Source organism: Abramis brama (genome assembly GCF_963993115.1).
Source record: "Abramis brama genome assembly, chromosome: 1".
Lineage (NCBI taxonomy): Eukaryota > Metazoa > Chordata > Actinopteri > Cypriniformes > Leuciscidae > Abramis > Abramis brama.
Genome location: NC_139963.1, coordinates 65,717,357 through 65,742,568, shown reverse-complemented (window position 1 = coordinate 65,742,568; position 25,212 = coordinate 65,717,357). Strand labels below are relative to the sequence as shown.

Sequence of the window (25,212 nt, the reverse complement as noted above, 5' to 3'; positions counted from 1 at the left end):
AATAGAATAGAATAGAATAGAATAGAATAGAATAGAATAGAATAGTTATATCATTTATTTTAACGCAGTGTGACAACATGCCCCGCCTGAGCAACTGGGATTTAAACCCTGCGAGTGTCTTCTGCTGTTAGATCAGCATTAAAGAACCATATCAACTATTAAATAACATCTTGGTCATTAAAATAATATCAGATTTGTCTAATTTAAAATAAACACCAAATATAGAGATGAAAAATGAACATAAGTAAGAATTGTACTTTTGCTATGGTTAAATAAATGTTCAGTGATATATCTTACAAAGATTTATGAATTTTGCCGCAATTTTTTCTCGTGTTGATATGGCAAATATTACACTAAGTTTCGTCATGCTAGCATGTGTGGAAGTATTTAAAACAAGAGTGTGACAACTAGCCCCGCGTTAGGTTGTGCCCCACTCACCCCTATACTTCTAGAAGTTTGTGTAAAATGTAACCTGAAGAAATCCTGATAGTGTCATCTGTCCTGTTTGAACTATAGACTGTAAACAAATGGTTTGAACACAGTGTAGTAAGAGTTAATAATCTGTAATGATCACTTGTTGTGGGAAGTTATCATTAACTCCACCCTCTTACAGGAAAACACCCTCTAACTCGTTATTCCTCTTTTCTGTCAAACTGACTCCTCGTGTCCAGACAAAAGAAATAAAGAATCAGCGATCAGTGGAGAATGAAGAAAAGAGCTTTCAAGAAGGATTTATGATAGGCCTACGTTTGTTTCTGAACAGACAGACAGCAGATCTTAAACATAATGAGCAATCCAGACATTATGCAGATGAGCGAGAGAAACTCTCCAGTCCTCAGAATCAGAACCCAGCAGAACCAGAACCAGCAGAACCAGACCCAGGAGAGCCAGGAGCCGGACGGTGGCGATGAGGAGGCCGCGCTGAACGGCCCCCGGAGCCGCGAACACAAGCCGGCAGTGAAGAGAGAGTTTCTGCGCGAGAGTTGCGCTGTGGTTCTGCTGCTCGGGTTCCTGAGTCTGATGTGGGTTCTGGTTCTGATCTCAGTCCAGCAGCTCGTCATCAGCAGCAGAAGCACAGGACACTTCAACGCCACCCGGGCCAGGTACACTTTACCATAGTACAGCCAGGCTACCAGGTGCCTTACTATAGTACTGCATGATCATATACTTCATTTTTGTTTTAAGCATGACTTTAATAATAATAATAATAAAGGTATCTAATTCAATGCCTTGTATACTTAAAACAAGGAAAAAAAAAACTTAATAACATGAGGTTTAAAACATCAGTAGGCCTACGCCTAATGTCTTTTTGGGTTTGGGTTTGATTTGACTAGGGATGCACCGAATCCAGGATTCGGATTCGGCCGAATAATGGGCTTTTTTGACGGGGTTCGGTTTCTGTCGAACTTTTTTTCCCACCGAACCGAACCCTAGGCTTCACTACGCGCTGGTCGACGTCACGCCGCCGTTGATTACGTATGTGGACCGTTCGAATGCAGTGAAAGTGAAAGTGGAACTCGATCGTGAGCAGAAAAAGTGTTGTTTGGCAGTACTTTCAGTCAAAAGAAGGTTATTCAAGTCGAGCTGCATGTTCAATTTGCAATGCCGATTTGTCTCGTGGTGGCAAGGACCCTAAACAATACACAACATCGCCGCTGTTAAAACATTTTCGTATGAAACCGAAATACGAGTTGTGCATGAAGGAATCTACAGACAGCAGCCAAAATGCAGCAACTTCAGGTAGCCTACGGCAAAGGCGACCATTAGGCTATTCTTTTTCTTTTTCTTCCTTTTTTCTTTTCCTTTTTTTTTTTTACAGTTAAAATAAAATAAAATGAAAAATAGGCTACACTGCTGTGGACGTTGTTTACTTCATTAATGTGTAAAATCTTCAAAAAATCTGGATTCAATGCATCCCTAGATTAAACAGGGGAAAATATTAAAACATGCTGTAATGTTAAACTATTAACAGTTTATGAACATTAAAATAAGAGGATATTTGCAGTATTATTGGTATATATCATACTGCAGATATCTCTACTAATGATGCTTAAAGTTGGCATTAATTGAAAATTGAAAACTAACTGAAAATTCAACATTCATTCATGAATGCTTTTCATCTTATTGTGAATGTTTCATGCATTCATAAAGAATAGAATAGAATAGAGCAGAATAAATAGTAGAGTATATTAGAATAGAAGAGAATAGAATAGAATAGAATAGAATACAGCAGAATAAAGAGAGTATAATAGAGTATATTAGAATAGAATAGAAGAGAGTAGAATAGAATAGAATAGAGTAGAATACAGCAGAACTATAGTTAATATTTACAGTAAAATAAAATCAGAGCAGCAGAGTTGAGCTCACGTGTGTAAAGTTATGTGTTATGATGTGCATCAGGATGCATTTGGATCGGATCACCAGCGTCGGGCCGCGGACCATGGGAAGCCCAGAGATCGAGATCACGGTGAAATACCTTCAGGATCAGATCCAGCAGATCCGGTCTGAGAGTAAAGCTGGCTCTCACTCCATCACAGTGGACGTCCAGCGGCCCAGCGGCTCCATCGAATACTACAGCTCCATCAGACGCTACGACCGCCTGACCAACATCGCCGTCAAGCTCGAGCCCAAGAGCGGCGCACAGCACTTCATGCTCGCCAACTGCCACTTCGACACGGTGGCCGACAGCCCGGGTGTGTTTCTACAACGCTTCACACATCATCCTGCTGGCGTTCTCCTCAGGAGACTTTGAGTTTATGTGCTTTAATGAAGTTATGTTTCTTCCTTAATTCCTCCTTTGGAGTTTGTGAGAATTAATGGAGATCTCAGTTATGTCTCATTTAAGTTTTAACTTTATCTACTTTATGTCTTTATCAATATGTTGCTACTAGTTTCCTGCAGTGAGTATTATGAAGCTTCAATAAGTGAATAAAATGTTATTGCTCAGAAGTTGCTCACTTGAGACTTGAAATGAAACATAATTGAGAGTCACATTAAGTATTTATATTTGTTTCTCCTTAAGTGGGAGAAAAAAAATGTCTCAAATGAGTCTCTCGTCATGATCCGGTGAGAGGATGAACTCGGGTCTCCGGCGTGGGAGGCTAAAGACCGCAGTCACTCGAGCCCCTCTCTTGAGATCAGGAAAGTGAGGTTTACACACAGCTCTTACTAGCTGGCCTCCGTTACACATACAGTGTGTTATTTCCTATCACACTCTGACATGATCATCTGTTGTGAAATTCTGATAGAAAACCAGGAAGTGAAAGTGAAAAGCAGGAACATCAATGTGTGTGTGAGTCTCAGTAATCAGATTTGCTGATGTCTGCATGCAAAAGATGCATATGCATGAGTGCTTAATAGAGGTTATGCAGTGACGTCACTTTCCCGCCGGATCACTCCCCCTTCAGCCGGACTGAGTGGCAGAAGAGCTGCTGCCTGACTGGATTTAATAGGGGAAACTGCGAAAACGCAGGTAAAATGACCGATTATCAGTTTAAACTAAAGCTTGGACTCGATATAGTGTTCCTTACAACTTACTAAAGTTACTAAACTTCCTAAAATATTGACATGCAGCCAGGAATCATGTTTCCTGATATTTATATGTGCCTGATTTCGATGCCGGGGAAATACATGAAGCAAATCTGCCTGTGAACGCTTTATATACATACAATATTGGTAGGTCTAAATCCGGGTGATCACTTATATCAATGTTATATTGTTACGGCCATGTCTTCCACAGGTACAACCTCAGAATGGGATTGCCTGTAGACATCATTGTTAGTTGATTAATTTATGGGTGGAGAGTATGGCATTGGTACTTCTGGTGAAACGTAGTTCTCCAGAGAAGTTGTTTGCTCTAATTTGTTCTCTTTTGGTTTGTTTTATTATTTATCAACATCTATCCGAATTATTATATTCTCTTTATACAGTCAATCGCAAAGCTCTTTCCCATTTAAGATGTGTTTTGTGTGTTTTTCGCGGCATTCACACTGAAAACAAATGTTGTTCACTGTTTCTGCCACTCAGTCTTTCTGCCACTCAGTGTGTGTGACCGCAGTGACTCCGGCCAATGGTGACGTCACACGCATAACCTTTATAGGTGTTGTGGTTTTAGTCAGAATGTGATTTTGTTTGAGTTTCACAACAGTGTTGTTGTTCTTTCATATTTGGATTTATGTTAAATCCCAGTCAGTTATGATTTGAATGCATTTGATTGACAAATTGTATTTTTGTATCTGCATTATCAGCATCTTGCTTATAATTAATGGTTTTATGCATTCGTATCCATAGCATGTTTTATTTTTTGCTTTGAATCATGTTTCTAGATTTGTTTGCATGCTTTACTCTAGTGTATCAGTAATAATTGCAGGTACTGTTTGGTCAATAATGTGTGTGTTTGTGTGTGTTTCAGGAGCCAGTGATGACACCGTCAGCTGTTCAGTGATGTTGGAGGTTTTACGTTCTCTGGTCAATCTCTCCACGCCACTCAAACACGGCGTCATCTTCTTGTTCAACGGGGCAGAGGAGATCGGGCTGCTGGTGAGAGGTCACGTCACGGCATGGCTGACCTTTGACATTTACATTTAATTATTTAGCAGACGCTTTTATCCAAAACCACTTGACAAAGTGACAAATGAGGAGAGCAATAGAAGCAGTTAAACTAACAATAGGACAACAATATGTAAGTACTCTGACCCTTCCCAGTTTATTCTGATGCAGTTGAAGTTTTTTTTGTTTTTTTATAGATATAAAGTAGAAGAGAAGAGAAAAGAAAGTGTCAGTATTAATGGATCAAGTGTCACCACGAGGCGACATTCACTTGCAGAACACAAGTTTCTGGATGGCACGTAAGTCTGGAGTAATGAGTTTAGGTATAGGGGTGTAGAGCAAGTGGTTGTTCTGTAGGCAAACATCAGTGCCTTGATTTTGATGCGAGCGGCAACTGGCAACCAGTGCAGGTTTATGAGTGGAGTGACGTGTTGCTCTTCGGCTCGTTAAAGACCACTCTTTCTGCAGCATCTGGATACGTTGCAGAGGTTTGAAAGTGCAAGCTGGAAGACCAGCCAGGAGAGCATTACAATAGTCCAGTCTGGATAGAACTAGCGCTTGGACAAGGAGTTGTGTAGCTCTGAAAGGAAGGGCCTGATCCTCCTAATGTTGTATAAGGCAAATCTGCAGGACCGGGCAGTTTTAGAAATGTGGTCTGTGAAGTTCAATTGATCATCAATTACTACTCCAAGGTTCCTGGCTGACCTTGATGGAGTTATGGATGAAGAGCCTAGCTGAATGGTGAAGTTGTGATGAAGTGTTGGGTTGGACGGGACCACACGCAGCTCTGTCTTTGCAAGGTTTAGTTGAAGGTGGTGGTCCTTCATCCAGCAAGAAATGTCTGTCAGGCTGAGATGCGAGAATCTCCGTCGGATCGTCTGGCTGGAATGAGAGGTAGAGTTGTGTGTCGTCAGCATAGCAGTGATGGGATAAACCATGTTTCTGAATGACAGATCCTCATGTGATGACATGTAGATGGAGAAGAGAAGCGGTCCCAGCACTGAGCCCTGAGGCACTCCAGTAGCTAGATGTTGGGTCTTAGACACCTCACCCCTCCACGGCCCTTATTGATCTGCCTTACTTAAGGTGGATGATGATGCAATTTTCTTCTAGATTTTTCTAGAATTTTCTTCTTTTGTGAGAGTCAGAAGAATTGTTAATTTTGTTGTGATAGTAAGTCATTTTAGCAGTAGAGACATTAGCAGAGAAGGAAGATAGGAGGGATTGATAAAGACCAAGGTCAGTAGGATCTTTCGATTTGCACCACTTCCTCTCTGCAGCCCTGAGTTTAGAGCGAAGTTCGCGGAGAACATCAGATAGCCAGCAGACAGAGGGGGTAACGCGGACTGGCCTGGATGACAGGGGGCAGAAGTTGTCCAAGCAGGATGACCTCAGCAAGCATGTGATTATCTTAGTGAAATGTGTTCAGGTGGTTTGATGTGAATCGCTCACATCACTTTCATCATTCATGGTCTCACTGTGTGTTTGCCACGCACACACGCACACACACTCATGCATTTTAAGGTGTAGTTTTATCTCTGTTAACATCTGTCTCTCTCTCAGGGGAGTCACGGCTTCATTACCCAGCATCCCTGGGCTTGGCAGGTGCGAGCGTTTGTGAACCTGGAGGCAGCAGGAGTGGGAGGGAAAGAGTTGGTGTTTCAGACAGGTAAAGACTCCACATACACACCTGTGTGTATCAGAGCTGAACGCCTGCAGCAGGAGAATCTGCACTGTAGAACAAGTGCCAGAGTTAAAGAGCACCTCATCTTCTGTCATCATTTACTCACGCTCGTGCCGCGCTAAACCAACGGTTCTCGGCCTCGAGAACACAGAGCAAGCATGACAATCAGCTAAAGCAGCTAAAAATCAAGATATTTCTTGTTTTAATTCTCTGTTTGTGCTCCCAAATTATGGAATGCCTTACCTTTAACCATTCGTCAGGCTTCCTCATTACTGATTTTTAAAACTCTTCTTAAAACTCAATTCTACACTTTGGCCTTCAACCCAAACTGAGACTTGATCCCATTTGCTAGTATTTGCTCTTAACTGTCTTATTTTGATATAGTTTTATTGGGTTAGATCTTTCACCCCTAGTTTATTATTTTTATGATATTGTGACTGTTATTTATGTCTTGGTTGATGTTTTTTTTTGTTGCCCTTATGTACAGCACTTTGTTCAGCTGCTGCTGATGTGAAAGCGCTTTATAAATAAAGTGATGATGATGATGATGATGATTAGTTATTAACTTAGGGGCTGCTAACACGACACTGTTCTAACAGAAAACTCTTAATGCGATCCGGCCGCTTATTTGCACAAAACCGTACCTGGTGTCTTGAGAACGCAAACCATGAAATAGGTTCCCAGGTACAAGCCTTGAAAAATTTAAAATACATAATTTTTACGCTTCCGCGTAGCCAAGTGAACCAGAATTATCACGACAACGTTTTATCTGTACAGAGGTAAAGGGAAGGGAGGCCTTCACAGGGGAGAGACTAGTTGACACTTCAGTACAGCGTTGTCGTCGTGTCCAGGTGAGGTTGTGTAAACCTCGGATAAACAGAGAGACTAATATTAGTGTAGACGCCATCCTTCATATGATGTACCAATGATATATGGGAAGTGTTCCCGGTTCCGGCTGACCTAATCTATGCAGCCTAAATTGAATTATAGAAGTCTGTAATGTGTTATGTGTATGCTAGGTCAAAGAGATGTGTCTTTAGTTTAGGTTTGAACTGACAGAGTGTGTCTACTTCCCAGACAATGTTAGGAAGACTGTTCCAAAGTTTTGGTGCTAAATAGGAAAAAGGATCTACCGTTAGCAGTCGATTTTGATATTCTAGGTATTATCAACTGGCCGGAATTTTGAGATCGCAATAGACGTGAAGGACTATAATGCGTTAAGAGCTCGCTCAAGTACTGCGGAGCTAAACCATTTAGTTCTTAAATTTATGCGATGTTTAATAGGGAGCCAATGCAGTGTTGACAGAACTGGGCTAATATGGTCATACTTCCTGGTTCTGGTAAAAACTCGAGCTGCTGCGTTTTGAACTAGCTGTAGTTTGTTTATTAAGCGTGCAGGGCAACCACCCAGTAGAGCATTACAATAATCTAGCCTTGAGGTCATGAACGCTTGAACTAATTGTTCTGCATTTTTCATTGAGAGCATATGACGTAATTTAGATATATTTTTAAGATGGAAAAATGCGGTTTTACGGATACTAGATCGATAAGAAATCTCTTCATTTACTGCTACAAACTGATAACGGTCAGATAAGTATGATTTAAACCATTCAAAACCAGTTTAAGTGTTTCCAATTTTTTGTCCCTTGTTTCATTGTCCACTGTGAGAGATGATGCAATGATAGATCCAGAGAGGCCCGTTGATGTTTCAAACAATGACTGAAGTTTATTCAATCAAAATAAATATGAATTGCTACATAAAACAAACAAATGACTTGTAGGCCGCTTACAAGTTTGTTGGGCTCCATGCGCACGGTCAAAAGACTGAATGCTCTCGCTCCAGCGCCCCCTTCCTGTCAGGAGTGGCATATCCATTACATGTTCTTCCCCCTCTCGCCTATAGAGGGCACACACTCACAGAAATAAAGAAACATTAACATTATTATGACAAATTGGTATTTCAAATTAAAATTAAATAAGATAATAAGTATGGATCCTACAATTATCCTAAATGGAGTCAGAAAGGTATAGAATCGCTGATCTAAACCCAGATGTTGTGTTTGTTTTTCTCTGTGCAACACAAATGTTCTGTTCACATTCACTTATATGATATGGAAAAAAGCAGCGTGATCATTCTGTCAAACATCTGAACATGAGTGTGAGTAAATGATGAAGAATGAACCAGTGTGTGTGTGTGTGTGTGTGTGTGTGTGTGTGTGTGTCAGGTCCAGAGAACCCGTGGCTGGTCCAAGCGTATGTGCAAGCCGCTGTTCACCCGTTCGCCTCAGTCGTCGGTCAGGAGGTTTTCCAGAGCGGATTCATTCCCTCAGACACAGACTTCCGCATCTTCAGGGACTTCGGGAATATTCCAGGTATGGAATGCACACTGTAAAACATCTGTGGAAGTTATGGTAATACAGTATTAACAAGTTAGAGATTAAACTTAAATTTACAGTGATAACACGTATTTCATTAAGTGATGTATTGTTAATATAAAAAGAAAAGTTATTGGTAATAATAAAATCAGGAGTCTTTATCGAGACTGTGAGATTCCCATCATGTTAAAGACTTCTTCTTCTTCTTCTTCTTCTTCTTCTTCTTCGTCTCCTTCTACAGGGATTGATCTTGCGTTCATAGAGAACGGTTACCTCTATCACACTAAATATGACACTCCGGAGCGAATCCACATCGACTCCATCCGGAGAGCAGGTGAGACTCATGATTCCTGATCCACAGACTCATATGAGGACCTGAGGAATAAAACATCTGCTTCTGAGAGAGTAAGAGTGAAGATCTGAGCTGATGTTCTGTTCAAGACACTCCAGATGCTGAGGGAGAGAAGATCACATATACACACGCGTTTTAAGTGCAATATATATATATATATTTTTTATATATATATATTATTCTACAAGTATCTGTATCATATCTGGGTCTGGATCCGGATCTGGTTTCCCTCACAATCCATAAACCTAAGTGAATTGCAGACACTAAATGATGTTTTATTAAAGGTATAGTGGAGGATTTTCTATTTCCGGGTGGATCATCAAGACTATTGGTCCTCCTAATTGTCAATCATTCTGGTGATATGTTTACGTAAGGCCGTCGTACATGCTAATCAGCAAAAATTGTAAACAGAGCGTGCATGAGGAGAACTGGGCTCGTGCATGCTCTCTCGCACACATTTAATAGGCGTTCCCTCTCGGGAGCAGGTAGAGTGTTGCGCATGTGCAAGTGGAGAGGGCGGTTCTTTTCTAAAATTCGGAAAAATCCTCCACTATACCTTTAATAAAGTTCGGGAGGAGCACGTTCAGATAATTAACTTCCTTTTCGGACAACATGCCAAATACACATAACCTTCACTCTATTTAATGATATGTTAGTGTGAACTGGTGTGAATGTGTGTCTTGCTTTACCTATCAGTTGTTTTGAGAAAGATGGACTTCCTGTTTATCTCCGTCACTAGGCGAAAACATCCTGTCTGTGCTCAAGCACCTGGTGATGTCAGATGAGCTGGCGGATTCCTCGGAGCATCACCATGGTAACATGGTGTTCTTCGACCTGCTGGGATTGACGATGGTGGCGTATTCCGCTCAAGTCGGCACCATCATCAACTGTGTGTTTACCATCGCCACGGTGATCTACCTGGGCTGGAAGTGCATGTTGAGCAGCACTGTGGGTACGTGATGGTCACATGACCGGATATCAGTTGTGTTTATTTTATGATATCGCTGAATGGTTTTATTCAGAAATGTCATTAATGGGCATTTTTTAAAAGAAGAATTCTTTTTTATCGAACATCAGAAGGCTTATATAATTGCTATATTTCTAAAATGCTGATAATATTCATTAAACCTATTAAATATTATAGAATATTTTATTGTATATATTATATTTTGGGAAAATATTGTTCAGGTATTGTCTATATTTATTGAAGTGTCTGTGTTTTTATGAGTATAATTTCTACTATGAGTTTGCCATGAAAATAGCCTTTGCTACTGATTTGTTGTTAAATGTATTTATTTTGTTTAATGCCAAACCAGCAGCATTATTTAGTTTTATTCAGTTGTGTGTCGAACAGGCATCATCTACTGTTGTATCGGATGTTAGCCTCTATAAAGCACTGATGTACAGTAACACGTGTGTTTTGCTGCAGGCTGTCGGTGCACGCGTGATCTGGCGCGTGTGTGTATTGCTGCAGGCTGTCGGTACACCCGTGATCTGGTGTGTGCGGTGTGTGTGGTGCTCCTGAGCTGGGTCATGGCTCTGCTGACGGTTCTGTTCGTGGCTTGGCTCCTCACACTCATGGGTCGCTCCATGTTCTGGTACACACACTTCTACGCTGCCGTCTCTCTGTACGGATCCGCCGCCGCCGGCGTGATCCTGCTGATACACACGCTGGCCAAGAGCCTGTACTACAGGGTGAGTGAGGGGACAAAACACACCACACATGAGTCAAATCATGACAGTGTTGTGAAACGTCATCAGTTGCTGCCCAAGTGCTGTTCCAATTCAAAGTTCTTGCCAATACAGTTCAAATCCCCGATGTGTCCTTGAACAGGCCAGGTATCCCAGAATGCATCTTGCACCTACCAGCAAACGTCAATGGCGGAGGAGTAAACCCGTGTCATTTAAAAATACTACTATTATTGTATTCGCGAAATGTAGTTTTTCAGGCGAGAATGTAGATGTTCAAAGCTCATTGGTTTATTTATAAAGATGGCGCCTATTTGAAAGTTTGATCTGATGTTTTCAGATTTGTGAGATCCAGGCGATCAGCGGGTGCTCAGCTCTCGCTCTCTCACACTCTCTCTCTCTCTCTCTCTCTCTGTTAGTGTGTTCGGAGTTCGAGTCGTGTGGATCTGGCCGAGCTCTTCTTCGACGTCAGTCTGCTGTTGTGGTGTTGTTTGCTGCTCTTCCTCACTGTGCATGGCTTGTGTTCGGCGTACGTGCCTATGATGATGGTGGTGTTTCCGCTCGTCAGCAAAGTGCTTCTCAGAATGCTCATCAGAACCAGAGGTCAGAGGTTACGCCACACACACACCTGATTCACATTCACTCATACAGTCTCCACTAGCAGACTGTTATCAGTACAGTAAAACATCATGATGCTGAGGACCCAAATACAGTTTATTATAATGGTGATAATCCAAAAAATGTGAAACATAAACCATGAGTTAATCCAAAGCATGAAACACAAAATAAACATGACCTAGATCCTTGACTAGAAACCATAACCATGGACCAGCATTCAGACTTCAATACACAACAAAGTAGGCTTGTTCGACGTGAACCGGCGCTGCACAGACCGATCGGTTTATGACATCAAAGCACCGCAAGAGCGAATCAAAGCATACGGAGCGTCTGCTCTCTAATCTCTCTCGCGGTACTTTAAAGGGTTAGTTCACCCAAAAATGAAAATTCTGTCAGTAATTACTCACCCTCATGTTGTTCCAACCGCGTAAGACCTTCGTTCATCTTCGGAACACAAATTAAGATATTTTTGATTAAATCTGAGAGCTGATCACTTCTCCATAGGCTGCTAGGTGGCCCAAACTTGCTGGCCCAGAAAAGTTATTAAAGAGATTGTTAATATAGTCCAAGTGACTACAGTGGCTCAACCTTAAGTATATCAAGCGACGAGAATACTTTTTGTGCACAAAAACAAACAAAAATAACGACTTTATTCCACTATTCATTTCCTTCTCTCTGGGCCTCGTAGTGTTTTTGCGCTGCGCGTCTGTGTTATACATCATCACGCATCACACACATGACCAGCGTCGGCCAATAGTGAGCCTACGTGGTGACGTGTAACACAGACGCGCTGCGCAAAAACACTACGCGAACCAACTAGAGGCCCAGAGAGAAGGAAATGAATAGTGGAATAAAGTCGTTATTTTTGTTTGTTTTTTGCGCACAAAAAGTATTTTCGTCGCTTTATAAACTTAAGATTGAGCCACTGTAGCCACTTGGACTATATTAACGATCTCTTTAATAACTTTTCTGGGCCAGCAAGTTTGGGCCACCTAGCAGCCTATGGAGCAGTGAGACAAGGCTCAGATTTCATCAAAAATATCTTAATTTGTGTTCCGAAGATGAACGAAGGTCTTACGCGGTTGGAACAACATGAGGGTGAGTAATTACTGACAGAATTTTCATTTTTGGGTGAACTATCCCTTTAATGTCATAAACCGATCGGTCTGTGCAGCGTCGGTTCACATCGAACAAGCCTAGTAACATGGCAAATATGAGGGCTTGAATACACAAAGACTAATGACAACAAGAAACACCTGTGAACAATGAACCAATCAGAAAGTGACACATAAACAGGGGAAGCACAGAGAATGTCTAAAAAGGGGAGAACTTCATTCATTTTGCACTCATGGTGATCGCCCCCAGTGGAACTCTGGTGGAACTACAACCAAAATTCGGTACAAAAGGACTTAATAGGGAGTGGCCAGGCTCTCCGTAGACGGTCTCTGGGAAGCACGAGACATGATCACATGATAAGGAACCAGGAAACATGACTGTGAGAATAACAAAATATAATACTAAAACTTGAAACAAAACCACAACACAGACGTGAAAATCAACATGGTACAAAGTACATAGGTGATATTCCAGTCATTTGCTTTGGCTTCAGTACAATGTCAACACAAAAGGCAATTACTTGATTCTGGATTTGTGTGTGTGTGTGTGTAACATATAATGTCTGTATGCAAATATAAAACAGACTTAAAAGTTGTTTAGTAGAACTGGTCAAAATTACTTTAGAATATGTGTTTTACAACTAGACTTTTATTCTGCCATCCTTTTATGGTGTTTCAGGTCTGCAGTAGTTTAGCTCAAGATGGGGTCAAAGGGCAGAATCAGGGCTCTGATGTTTAAATGAGGTCATTTCATGATCTAATGACGTGTGTGTGTGTGTGTGTGTGTGTGTGTGTGTGTGTGTGTGTGTGTGTGCAGGAGCATCTCTGTTGTACACCGTCCTGTACCTGGTGGGTCTTGCCTTACCGTACGTCCACATCATGTTCATCATCTGGGCGGTTTGCGAGATGTTTACACCCATCCAGGGCCGCAATGGAAACAAGGGGATCCGACCCGACTTCTTCATGGGGTCAATTGTTACCCTGGCAACCGTGATTCTGTCTACCTATTTTGTGAGTCATACAGACTAACTGTAACACAGTAAATGCAAATTCAAACATTCAAAATTCAAACCTTTAAATTCAAACATTTAAATTCAAACATTCAAATTATAATAACCAGGTTTCTTCTTTTTTTATTTTAACACTGATTAATAGAATCAGCAGATACAAGCTAATTTTCCTTATCCAAGATCATTATTATATAAAAAATTATATAAATTATATACATCTTTTTTTTTTAAATATGTAAATAATGCTAAGTTTAATTTTTAGGGATTTTGCGTCAATACACACACTCTAAGAGCGACCTCTAGTGCCTTTTCCTCTGGCGTCAATAGAATGAGTCGCATGACCATTACTGAACCTTAGCCTCTTGTTTAGCGCTCCTCCAACATGTTATTGAATGTTGTTATTGAACTTGTGGTCTCCATCACATCCCTTTGCTTTTCATTTTACAGAAGAAAACTTCTTGGTTTATAAAGATTTGTAACCATGGTAACTGTTCCTTCAAGCAAGGGTGATCAAAAAACAAAAGAAAGGAACTCATATCTCACCAAAAAAAAAGACTATTTATTTACAAAAATAAATCAATATTACAAAAATAAATGTAATTAAAGAAAATATATTGAAAAAAATCTCTCTCTCTCTCTCTCTCTCTCTCTCTCTCTCTCTCTCTCCAGATACATTTCATCTATCTGTGGCGCAGCACGAAGTGTGTGTTGGCTGTTCTGGGGTCAGTGTTCATGCTGATGTTTGTTTTGGTCTGCTCTGGTCTGTTCTTCCCGTATTCTGGTGACCAGTCCAGCCCGCGACCCAAACGAGTCTTTGTTCAGGTACCAGAGTTTACTCAAACTCAAACCACAACATACTGTCCTGTCGGGAAATAAAATAAGCATTATCTGGAAGTAAGTTTGTTTTAATATATATTTTAATTTTGTTTAAAACATTTATAAAAATGGTATTGCTTTACAATAAGGTATTAGTTAATATTAGTTATACATTAACTAACATGAACTAACAATGAGCAATGTAATATTACAGCATTTATTCATATTTTTCAATGTTAATAAAAATCCTCATGTTAATTCACAATGCATTAGCTAATGTTAAGAGATGCAACTTTTGATCTTAATTATGTATTAGTAAATGTTGAGGTTAACATTAATATTAATAAATGTTGTAGAAGTATTTATCATTGTTAGTTCATGTTAACTACCATACAAACTATAAAGACATATTTAAAAAGAAAAAGACAAACAAACAATAAAATGAAATGAAATGAAAATGACTAAAATTTTAATTAAACAGAAAATATAAAAATAAAAACTCAAATTTTCAAAATACTAATAAATACTGTTATAGTATCTCAATCATACAAAACACATCACTGGTTCAGAGGAATAATCCAGGATAAATCCTTGTTTAAATGGTGTTTGCAGTAATGAACTGAGTCAAGCAGAGTCAAGAACTACACAGCAAAACCTGGGAGTATATGTGAGACCACACTCAAGAGTGTTAAAGTGTTCAAATTAAGCCCTATTCGGACAGTAACTGTTTCTCATGAAGATGTCTTTAATAATACATCTGCATGGCACCTCAGTGATACAACTTGTGCATTCGGATGGTGATTTATTGCGAGTTTTGTGATCATATGAACCTGCGAACACGTTGATCACGTGGTCATTCGCATGATTGCTGTAAACAAAATGTCATATACATGGAATGATAATTGATTTAATAGGAAAATAATGTTCTATTTATTATTTAATTCTCTTTTTTTTATCTGAAAAGGATGTAATTTTAAAAATATGGAAATTAGTGGAAACAAGATAATGCAGCCTCTTATGTACATGAGGTAACATAAAGCTGCTTGGTTTTTTTTTTTTTTTATGTTGTAAATAGCCTACATATTTTAAAATTGTATCATATTGCTGTCACAATAACGACCTATTTCAAATGTTTATGTGCTGCTTTCTTTTTCTCAATCACACACTGATCATCATAATGGATTCATCATAATGGATAAATTTATCACAAATAAATTTGTGATTTTCAGTGATTCTGCTTGTTAACAGCAGGCGTTCATCAATAATGGTCAGTCGTCACTCAGTTATTCACTTAATTATCTCATTAACTTTAACACTGCTTCAGTGTTCATTTAGCACTCATGTTTTAACACTTTTGAGTGTGGTCTCACATATACTCCCAGGAGAGATAATTTTACACTGGAGTTTTTGCTGTGTACAGATATTAATCTTATGTTTGTTTTTTTGTTTATTAAAGCACTTTAGATTAATTCTTCAGTAAAATGTGCCTAAATCCAATGAAGTGTGTGTGTGTGTGTGTGTGTGTGTGTGTGTGTGTGTGTGTGTGTGTGTGTGTGTGTTCGTGTTCAGCACATCACACGCAGGTTCCACACGCTGGACGGATCTCTGCAGAGCTCAGACTCGGGATTCTGGATCAACAGTCTGGATTACACCGGCATGCAGCACATCACTCCTCATATCCCGGAGATCAATGACAGCATCCACACACACTGTCAGGATCGCTACTGCCCCTTCCCACGGTTCTTCTTCATCACGTGAGTGTATGGTGTCGGAGGATTGGAGGATGTAGTTAATGAACCTCGTGACGTCTTTCTCTCGTTGCTTCAGGGAGAACTGGTATCTTCCGGCTCCTGAAGTCTCTCCTGACGCTCCGCTGGACTTCCAGCTCGTATCCAGAAAGGACACTGAACGGGGAACCGTTAACATGACCTTTGAGGTCAAAGGTGAGAGTTCAGCCTCATTTCATCAGGAACCAAATGGGAGTGATGTCTGCCAGATTTATAATGTACATAATATTATTGTTTTTACTATGTATATTACATTATCTATTTTTACAGAGTTGGTCAGTAAATCATATCACTTGCTTTTGATACTTTGTTTGAACCAATTATTATTTTCTTGTTATTGTAATTATGTATTTTAAGTAATTTAAAAAGGCTATTGTTTGCTTAGGTCAATTTTTCTAATCACCCATAAAAATTAATTACCGATTAGTCGTTGAAATAATCGTCCAATTACTCGATTACCAAAATAATCGGTAGTTACAGATGACTTTTTTTCAAAAGCAGTTTTTTAATTATTAAATCTCCTTTTAGTTTAAATTTATGTATTACTAATTTTCCCATTTTTAACTATTACAACAAATACAAATGACTAATATTTACATTTATTACTAGTTGCAATTGTATATGTTGGTAATATAAGTATTAACATTTTAACTAGTTGTATAATTATATGCATATAATACATTTAATAACTATAAAAAAGAATAATCACGTGATAATATATAAAAAACACACATGCATAAATAAATATCAAAAAGAAAAATGACTGTTGATGACTATTCTTCAAAAACTGTTTCTAATAATTAAAGCTGCTGTTTAAAATATATAATAAATATTTGTATATATAGCATATTTTTTAAATTTGTTGCATTTCTTTAATTTTAAAAATAAAAATCATATATTTTATAATATACATGCATATATACATTTGTATTTGTATTTATTCAACTTTTTATCCATCCATCCATACAAATATTTGTCTTGATTTTTAGAGAATAAAATAATCAGCAGCGTTCAATAATCCAGTGAGTGTGTTTGACTAGTTTAGTTGTGTTTATTAATGATGAATAATGTCCACATGTTCAGCGTCTCCTGTTGTTCTTGCTCAGGTCCGAGTCACATGTCTCTGTTGGTCCTGCCTGACGACGGCGTGTTTCTGATGTCCTGGGAATTGGGCGACGGGACGCTGCATTACGACCCCAGCGATGTAGACTTCATATATTACTCTCACGGCCTCGATGCTCCTGCCTGGAACTTCTGGTTTGAGATTGAGGTGGACTTGAGCTAAAGAACCACAGATGTAACATGAGGAGCGTGGAGGTGTTTATTGTGTGTGTTGATGTGTGTTTCTCGTCTTCAGCCGCCCGAGTCCTCAGACGCGTCTCCTGACGAGGGCTTGATCTCTCTGGCCGTCTCAGCTCATTACTTATCCGGTTCAGACCAGCGCTCCGAGCAGCTGGACTCGTTCTTGAAGAGATTCCCAGCCTGGGTTTTCCCGTCCTCATGGATCAGCACATACCACGTGTACAGATACTGAGGGCCACACACACGCACCACTCACTGTAGACCTACAGTATGAATGACGAGGGCCGAGAATTTCTTAGATTTCCACACACCTGCAGTTCTCCGACTCTCTGTGGAAGGGAAAAGTGCGTACATCTGATTGGACCCTGATGTGAAGCTGAGAACTTTTCCATGTCAAAGACGTCCATTTTTTTTGTAAATATGATCGTTGGCATGAATTTTAGAGTACGCACACTTTAAGGTCAAATTTGTGCGCAGACGTTTTATAAATGAGGCCCTTGGTGTTTTATATGCAACTTTATTTTCAGATTTAGTTCTGATCATTCTGGTAAATGCACATTCAGCTGGATCCAAACCTTGAAACCCAAGAGCTTTTTTATTTATTCGTTTTAAGTGTTGGAGGATTGCTCATGTTTGCATGTTTTTTATTTGTATTATTTTCACAGCAGTGAAATTTCACAGGTGAAAGGGCAAATGACCCACTTATTCAGTTCAGTTTGTTTTTATTTGATAGGGACAAAGCATGTTAATGAACATTTGCACGAAATACACAATGTAAACAAGCCGGATTATAGCAACATTGCTCATTTATGTCCGCAGTAAAATTTTCAAAACTCAGTTATGTTTTTTTTTAGAATTTTTCATTGATGAAATGAGAGGGTTGTTTTTATCCAACACTTTTATCGCCTTCTTATACAGTTTCTATATAGTTGGGTCACCTGTGAATGACCAACTATTGAAACAATACTGGATATGTGAATATAAATACAACCTTGCAGCACCACCTGTCAAGAATGGCCAAATGTACTTACAATTCTTTAAATAAAATTGTACAATATTAGACAACTTTTTCACATGGCTTTTAAAAGTAAGAGTAGAATCCAAGTTAACCCCAAGATATGTAAACTCTTTAACAACATCAAGCTCCTCCCCTCTCAGAAATTAATTTGAATGTGTCATCTCTACACTGTAAAAAAAGAAAAGTTGACTTAACTTAAAATTATAAGGCAACTTGCTGCACAGATTGTTTTGAGTTGACTCAACTAAAACGTCTCTATAGTTGAGTTGACTCAACTATAACATCTCCAGTTGAGTAAACTCTGTTAGTTCTGTCAAAACTGCATTTTGAACTCTATTAAACATCGCATCAATTATAAAATATTGCTGATTACTTACAAAGCACTAAATGGTTTAGCTCCGCAGTACTTGAGCGAGCTCTTAACGCATTACAGTCCTTCACGTCTATTGCGATCTCAAAATTCCGGCCAGTTAATAATACCTAGAATATCAAAATCGACTGCTGGCGGTAGATCCTTCTCCTATTTAGCACCAAAACTCTGGAACAGTCTTCCTAACATTGTCCGGGAAGCAGACACACTCTGTCAGTTCAAAGCCAGACTAAAGACACATCTCTTTGACCTAGCATTCACATAACACATTATAGACTTCTATAATTCAATGTTAGGCTGCATAGATTAGGTCAGCCGGAACCGGGAACACTTCCCATTAATCCTGATGTACTCGTTACATCATGAGAAGAACGGCATCTACGCTAATTTTAGTGTCTGTGTTTATCCCGAGGTTTTCCTGCAGCCTGCCGGATCCGGGCCGTATCCAGATCTGACGAAGGACCTTCGCCTGGACCCGATGACAACGCAGTGCTGAAGTGCCAACTAGTCTCTCTCTATGGAGGATCCCTTTACCACTCTACAGATAAGGCCTTGTCGGGAAAATTCGTTTTGCGTTCCTACCCCAAAGCGACAAAATAAAATAAAGTTCTTTATCAAAATCTATAAGGAAAGACAAGTACTTTGTTTAGGCTTGGCTTGTAGGGAATTCCAAACCTGCGTATATTCAAACGCACATAACTATAGAACCCATTCTTAATGCTCATGTGAACGCCATCAGCGTTTCTCACAGGTTCGCGTTTAAAGTCTGTGTAGAGAGAATGGTGTCGTCTTAGCGGTCCCTAATTTAACAAATGATCGTTGCGACGTAAACAAATCAATCAAAACTAACTTTAGATGAAAAATAACTTAATTAAAGAGCCGCTATAAAGCCAAAACAATCTCTGTTACCTTAAATTATACGCTTATCTCTGTAAAGCTGCTTTGAAACAATCTACATTGTTAAAAGCGCTATATAAATGAAGATGACTTGACTTGAGTTGAGTCAACTCAAAAAATCTGTGCAGCAAGTTGCCTTATAATTTTAAGTTAAGTCAACTTTTCTTTTTTTACAGTGTACTAAAACATCATATATTCCTGCCAATCCTGTATATTGGTCATAGCAGAAGTCAAAGTAATCAAGGCTTTTTCAAAATTCTTAGCATGGGTAAATAATACTACATCATCTGCATACATCTGAACATTTACATCTTTACATACAGGTAAATCATTGTTATAAAGTGAAAATAGAATTGGTCCTAAAATATAACCTTGTGGAACCCCCTTTGGGGCAAGCAATGCAAGAAGATGTTATACCATCAATACATACACATTGTTTCATATTAAAAGATAAGATTTTATCCAAAGTATTGCTTCCTCTGAAAAATGTAAATTTGTTAGTTTGGATAAAAGCACCTGATGGTCAACAGTGTCAAATGCATTCTATGAAAAATGTTTGCTGAATCTGTTGAATAATTACTGTGAAAACCAAATTACAAGTAAAACCCTTGTTTAGATGATTAGTCAAAAGATTAGCTACCCATTTTTCTGCTACCTTAGATATAATCAGAAGGATACTAATTGGCCTATAATTTTTCAAATTTGATTTATCTACAGATTTGTAAACTGGGACAACTGTAGCCACCTGAAGGACAAGTTTATCATGTGTGTTATTGGACATACTAAAGAATCTTTCTTTGCTTTGGAGCTTTTTAAAGCATCAATCATATGTGCTACTTCTAACTCAGTTATTTCATCTAGATTCGAAAAGGTGGTTGATCAAATTGAATAGGTCTATAAGTAACGTCTTTTATGGTAAAAAGCTGGGTTAATTCATCAACTGAATTCATAAAATGTGCATTAAAATTAGTGGCTATAGTTAAAGAATCATTTACTAAAATTGAAGTTTTGAATTAAAGTTAATTTTAAGTTCAAAACTTCAACTTCGTTTTCCTGCAAATTTATTAATGATTTGCCAGATTTTTTTCCCATCCCCTTTTGACCCCTCAATAATGTTCATTAAAAAACTGGCTTTAGCCAAAACAGGGAAACGTGTTCCCTTTTATTTTTGTTAACTGTCCCTTTCTAGTAAACAACTCAAACACTTCTTTAACTTTTCCCAAAAAGTACTCAGAGCCTCTCTCTGTGTTTTCGCTTTGCAGGACTTCACTCCAATCATTCTCTTTTAAAGCTATTTCAAGATTTTGTTGCTGGTTTTTAGGGACTATATCACGATAAGCAGTGGTTTTAAATGAATTTAAAAAGCGTTGCTTTGTTAGTTTTCGTGAAAAAAACAATTTACATTATGATCAGACAGCCCTGTCAACAGGTTATAATGCTTTAAAATTTGTAAACAATTGATCTATTCTAGTTTTAGAATGAGCGGTTATTCTAGTAGGCTGTTCTATCAGTTGAGTAAAGTTAAAATAGTCCTACCACTCCCTTCAGGAACCAGGTGGTGAACCTGCAAGCGCTGCCCCTGGAGGAGGCAGACCCAGCCAGCCCTGGCTGTTCTCTGTCCTGTTTCAAGGAGAGGCTGTCTCTAAGCAGAGCTTTGCTCACTGGATAGTGGATGCCATCGCCTTGGCTTAAGGCCTCATTATACTTCTGCGTCGGACCTACGCCGGAGCCTATACGCCGTAGGCAACGTGTTGGTTTTAATTTATACTTCTGCGTCGTTGTCCGCGTTGACGCGCACCTAGGGAGCATGTGAAACCCCGAGGGAGGGGTTCTGGCAGACCAATCACAGCGCTTTGCGTCCGCGTAGAATTGACACGTTGTTACATTTTTGGAGAGGTGCACGTCAGGGTACGCCGTAGGGTACGCGCGCTACACACAGCCTATGACGTAGCTACGGCGGCAGTTCGACGCAGAAGTATAAATAGGCCTTTACGAAGCACAGGGTGTGCGTTGCCCGCTCAGGCTGCTCAACAAGAAGTTCTGCATCCTCCTGGGCGCTGACACATAGTTCCTCACTAACAGATATCTGTAGAGCTGCGGGCTGGGCGACACCCAACTCGTTCGCTAGGTTTTATTCACCTTATTCCGCCCCGCCCACTTTTACTTCTGTCCAGTACTTCCGTTGTAAACCAACTTCCGGTTTAGCGGACCCTCATTCAATTTCGAGGAGAACTGCAGAGAAGTCTCACTGATAAAATGTCACATAAGATAAGCTAATTTGTGCCAAATGTGCTATGTACGTGTGTACCAACAGCACAGCAATGCACTGTTTCTCGGGGTAATTTTTAAACGACTTTTAGGTGTTTATATGACCCGTCTGCCTGTCTGATCGCAGCCCGGCCGATGTGTAGTGTTTAGCCTACATTAGCCACAAACATCTAATGTTGTAATGGTCTCACTACAGGACACATACACATGCTATACCTTGTTTGAAAGCTATGGTCCTCTAGAATTCAGTCGCTGGATTTATTTTACAGCCATTACTTGTGTTAGAGATCAAACCATAAGAAATTGCAGCTAGCAGTTAGCTAAGCTAACGTTACCCTCTTGTTCATCTAGTTGAGGCTCTACTTTCTTTCTACACCAGTTCGTGGCTATTTTTTTCTCATCTGTTGGCTATACACTGCAAATGTATCTGGTGATTAAGCAAACAAACTGTGGTGTAATAATGTTTCAAACTTTACATGTAGTAGTGTTTGTGCACATCTTCATAACTAAGTAATAGCTATTAGAAAGACACAGCTATTAAATAATTTGATTGTGGCATTGTTTCAAAAGCTTCAAGTGAAATGTACTTTAGTACGTTGCAGCAGTTGTTAATAACCATAGGCCAACGCATTTGGCTATAATATTATAGTCTATCTACTTATATCAAGACAGATAACAGATTGGACCAGGGCAAACAAAGCGCTAAGTAGCTAAACCAGGAAGTGAGATTACGTGGATGGCGCCACCCAGTGCTACTTCCGGAATAAGGTGAATAGCCTACGCTTAGAGGCACAGAGAGGCGCGTCACTGTTGGCTTGCTGCGCCTACAGTTGCGTCATGTCTCCAGAGGGAAAAACCTGTTGAGTCCTCGGTCACCCTCGGCAGCCGGACGTGCTGGAGCGTCTGTTACCAGGCCTTTATCCCGCTGAATCCTTGAGAATCGGGTCTATGCTGGGTCCCATATGTGCAACCCTGCGGGGATCCCATATGTTTTTTTTTTAAGCCTGTCTCTTTCCCTTGGCTCTTGGAAGGAGCTCATCTATTAGGAGATTGGTGTCACACCAGTAATGAAATATGCAAACTACCCAACAAGGTTAGTCCATATGTTATCTCCAACATCCCAGTTTTTTTTTTTTTTTTTTTGTGAAAGATGAGTTTAGAAATCCTTCATAACTGATTGTGTGGCACTGCTTGTTCTTTTGCTGTAAATCACGGTGATGGGGATATAAATTAGGGCTGTCAATCAAATGAAAAATTGAGTCTGTGATTAATTAATCTAAATTAATTGCATACATAATTTTTGCTGTGAAAGTATTTTAAATATTTCAATTCAAATGAATCAATGAATAATCAGCAATAATGGCTAATAACGTAATGCCTGGTGTCCATTTTTAGCATTGCTAACGCAAATGACTGGAGTTTCCACTCACAGTCAGTGATGTGTGCGGTAACACCAAGGTAACTGTGATTGCTATAATATAAATATAATATTAAGGTGTATTAATATAACAGATTTTTGATGAGAGATTAGACACTGGAGAAGTTCGGTGAATGAGGTTATTGCATGATGATTATGTCATTACCAAAACATAACCAACAACACCTGTTGTTCATATTTTTGCTTGGCTTTGTGCCACAACAAATGTGTCTTAAAAGCAAGCAGTTTTAAGCAAGCCAAATGTGGCATCCGAGCGATTACAGTAGACCCAAAAACCAGGCCTGAATACAATTACAGTTACCAGAACACCGACTACGCCACCTTGGGAATTTCACCCCAGGAATTATGCCTAAAAGGCTACACAGGTTCGCCACCAAGGCAGTTATAAATAGGAGACACAGGCTTGTGTACAAAATTACAAAATATGCTTTATTTTAATCAATTTAAAATAATCCAGTGCTTAACAACAGATTGGGGCACACACATACTCACACACACACACACGACAATCCACAGGGCTGCAACCTTACTTCAGGTTAATTAGGTGAAAGATCAATTCCGATTTGTGCCACACACACGCACACTTGTACTAATGTGAGGTCTCATGCATACAGCAAAACACTGCAATCCGTGAGAAACACCACCACCGCACGTCACACGCCCTCGTCCCGAGTAAACCTGCAGCTCCTGAGGAATACACACGCACACACACCAAACATAAGTTAATCAAAATGTTAAATTTTGCAACCAAACAACCACATAAGAGAAAAAAACTTCAGATTAAGTTTACTAAACCATTAAGAATCATCAGAAAACAAGAATAGAGAAAAATAAACAAATATCTGAAATTGGTAAGACAGCTACAACCATCAAGCCAATTAAATCAAACCAATAATTAAATTAAGTTGAAATTATAAGGTCAGCTGACTAATCAGCAAAATAAACAATACTCAATACATCCAAAATAAATGGGTTCTTTTCAAAAAAAAGGAATCAGCCACTGAGTTATAACACAAAAATCAGTAAATCACAACAAAAACAATATGAAACAAAATAAACAAATGCCCTTAAAGAAAAGAGCTCAACCACGCAAACCAAAAAAAATAAAAAAAATAATAATATTCCACACACCCCAATAGACGGGAGTACGCTCAAAAGCGATCCTGATGAAAACGTGTGCTCCTCGTGGGAACAAAGCAGCGATACAGTCGTGAAAGCGAAGCCACACTTTCTCCTAAAATTTAAACAAACAATTAAAAAAAAGACGGCATGCAAAATCATTCGTTGAGACTTACGAACAAAGAGATTTTGCACTTACCAGCAGGTCGTTGCGGATCTCTGACTAGTCAACACATTCAAACACTCGGTTTAAAAGGAATAATGATCCAGTGTACGTTCTTATACACTAACGCCCTAAAACCATATTAACAGTCATTAACCTTGCCAAATGCTGAAATTACATACGATTTTAATTCAAGATACGTACCAGGCCGACAAGAGAAGGTAACACGCCAACGTAAAAGGCAAGATTAGAGGGCATGCGCACATGAGTATAAAACTCGCTTACAGAGTGACAAAGCCACACGGGAGGGGAACAGCAGATGGAAAGTGAAGCTACCTAAACAAAGCACTCCTGTTAGCGTTTACACATCAACTCTTAGCTGCCAATACATCACGTTTTCCTACCTGAAATGCTTCACCCCAATCACAAACCCAGCCAGGAGAAGAGACAGCACCCCAGAGGAGAGTCTTTTTTTTTTTTTTTTTTTTTTTTCGACTATTTTTATTTTTATTAAAATGAATGTTCTTGTGTACATCTCTTTTTTTTTATTTTTTTATTTATTTATTTTTATTGCACTTCAAACAAAACAATGTCAATGTACAGTCAAAATTGCAATATATACAAAATGGAGAAAATAAAAATA

General features: G+C 39.3%; 1 protein-coding gene across 1 annotated transcript; it reads left to right on the top strand.

Moving 5' to 3' along the window:
* The first annotated feature begins 620 nt into the window (after window positions 1–620).
* LOC311083396 (endoplasmic reticulum metallopeptidase 1-like) lies at window positions 621–18,133 on the top strand. The gene is made up of 15 exons (XM_084114883.1): window positions 621–1,103; window positions 2,401–2,693; window positions 4,412–4,539; window positions 6,112–6,217; window positions 8,458–8,604; window positions 8,849–8,941; window positions 9,699–9,911; window positions 10,389–10,654; window positions 11,068–11,251; window positions 13,199–13,392; window positions 14,061–14,213; window positions 15,777–15,961; window positions 16,035–16,150; window positions 17,101–17,264; window positions 17,352–18,133. The coding sequence occupies exons 1-15, from the start codon at window positions 787–789 to the stop codon at window positions 17,526–17,528; spliced, it is 2,736 nt and encodes a 911-aa protein (XP_083971009.1). The 5' UTR covers window positions 621–786; the 3' UTR covers window positions 17,529–18,133.
* Window positions 18,134–25,212: the final 7,079 nt, after the last annotated feature.

Bases quoted from the DNA above. Each gene is read 5' to 3' on its own strand.
- LOC311083396 (XM_084114883.1), top strand. From the start codon at position 787: ATGAGCAATCCAGACATTATGCAGATGAGCGAGAGAAACTCTCCAGTC. The intron at 1,104-2,400 runs GTACACTTTACC...GATGTGCATCAG, and splicing joins TTCAACGCCACCCGGGCCAG to GATGCATTTGGATCGGATCA. The intron at 8,942-9,698 runs GTGAGACTCATG...CTCCGTCACTAG, and splicing joins CGACTCCATCCGGAGAGCAG to GCGAAAACATCCTGTCTGTG.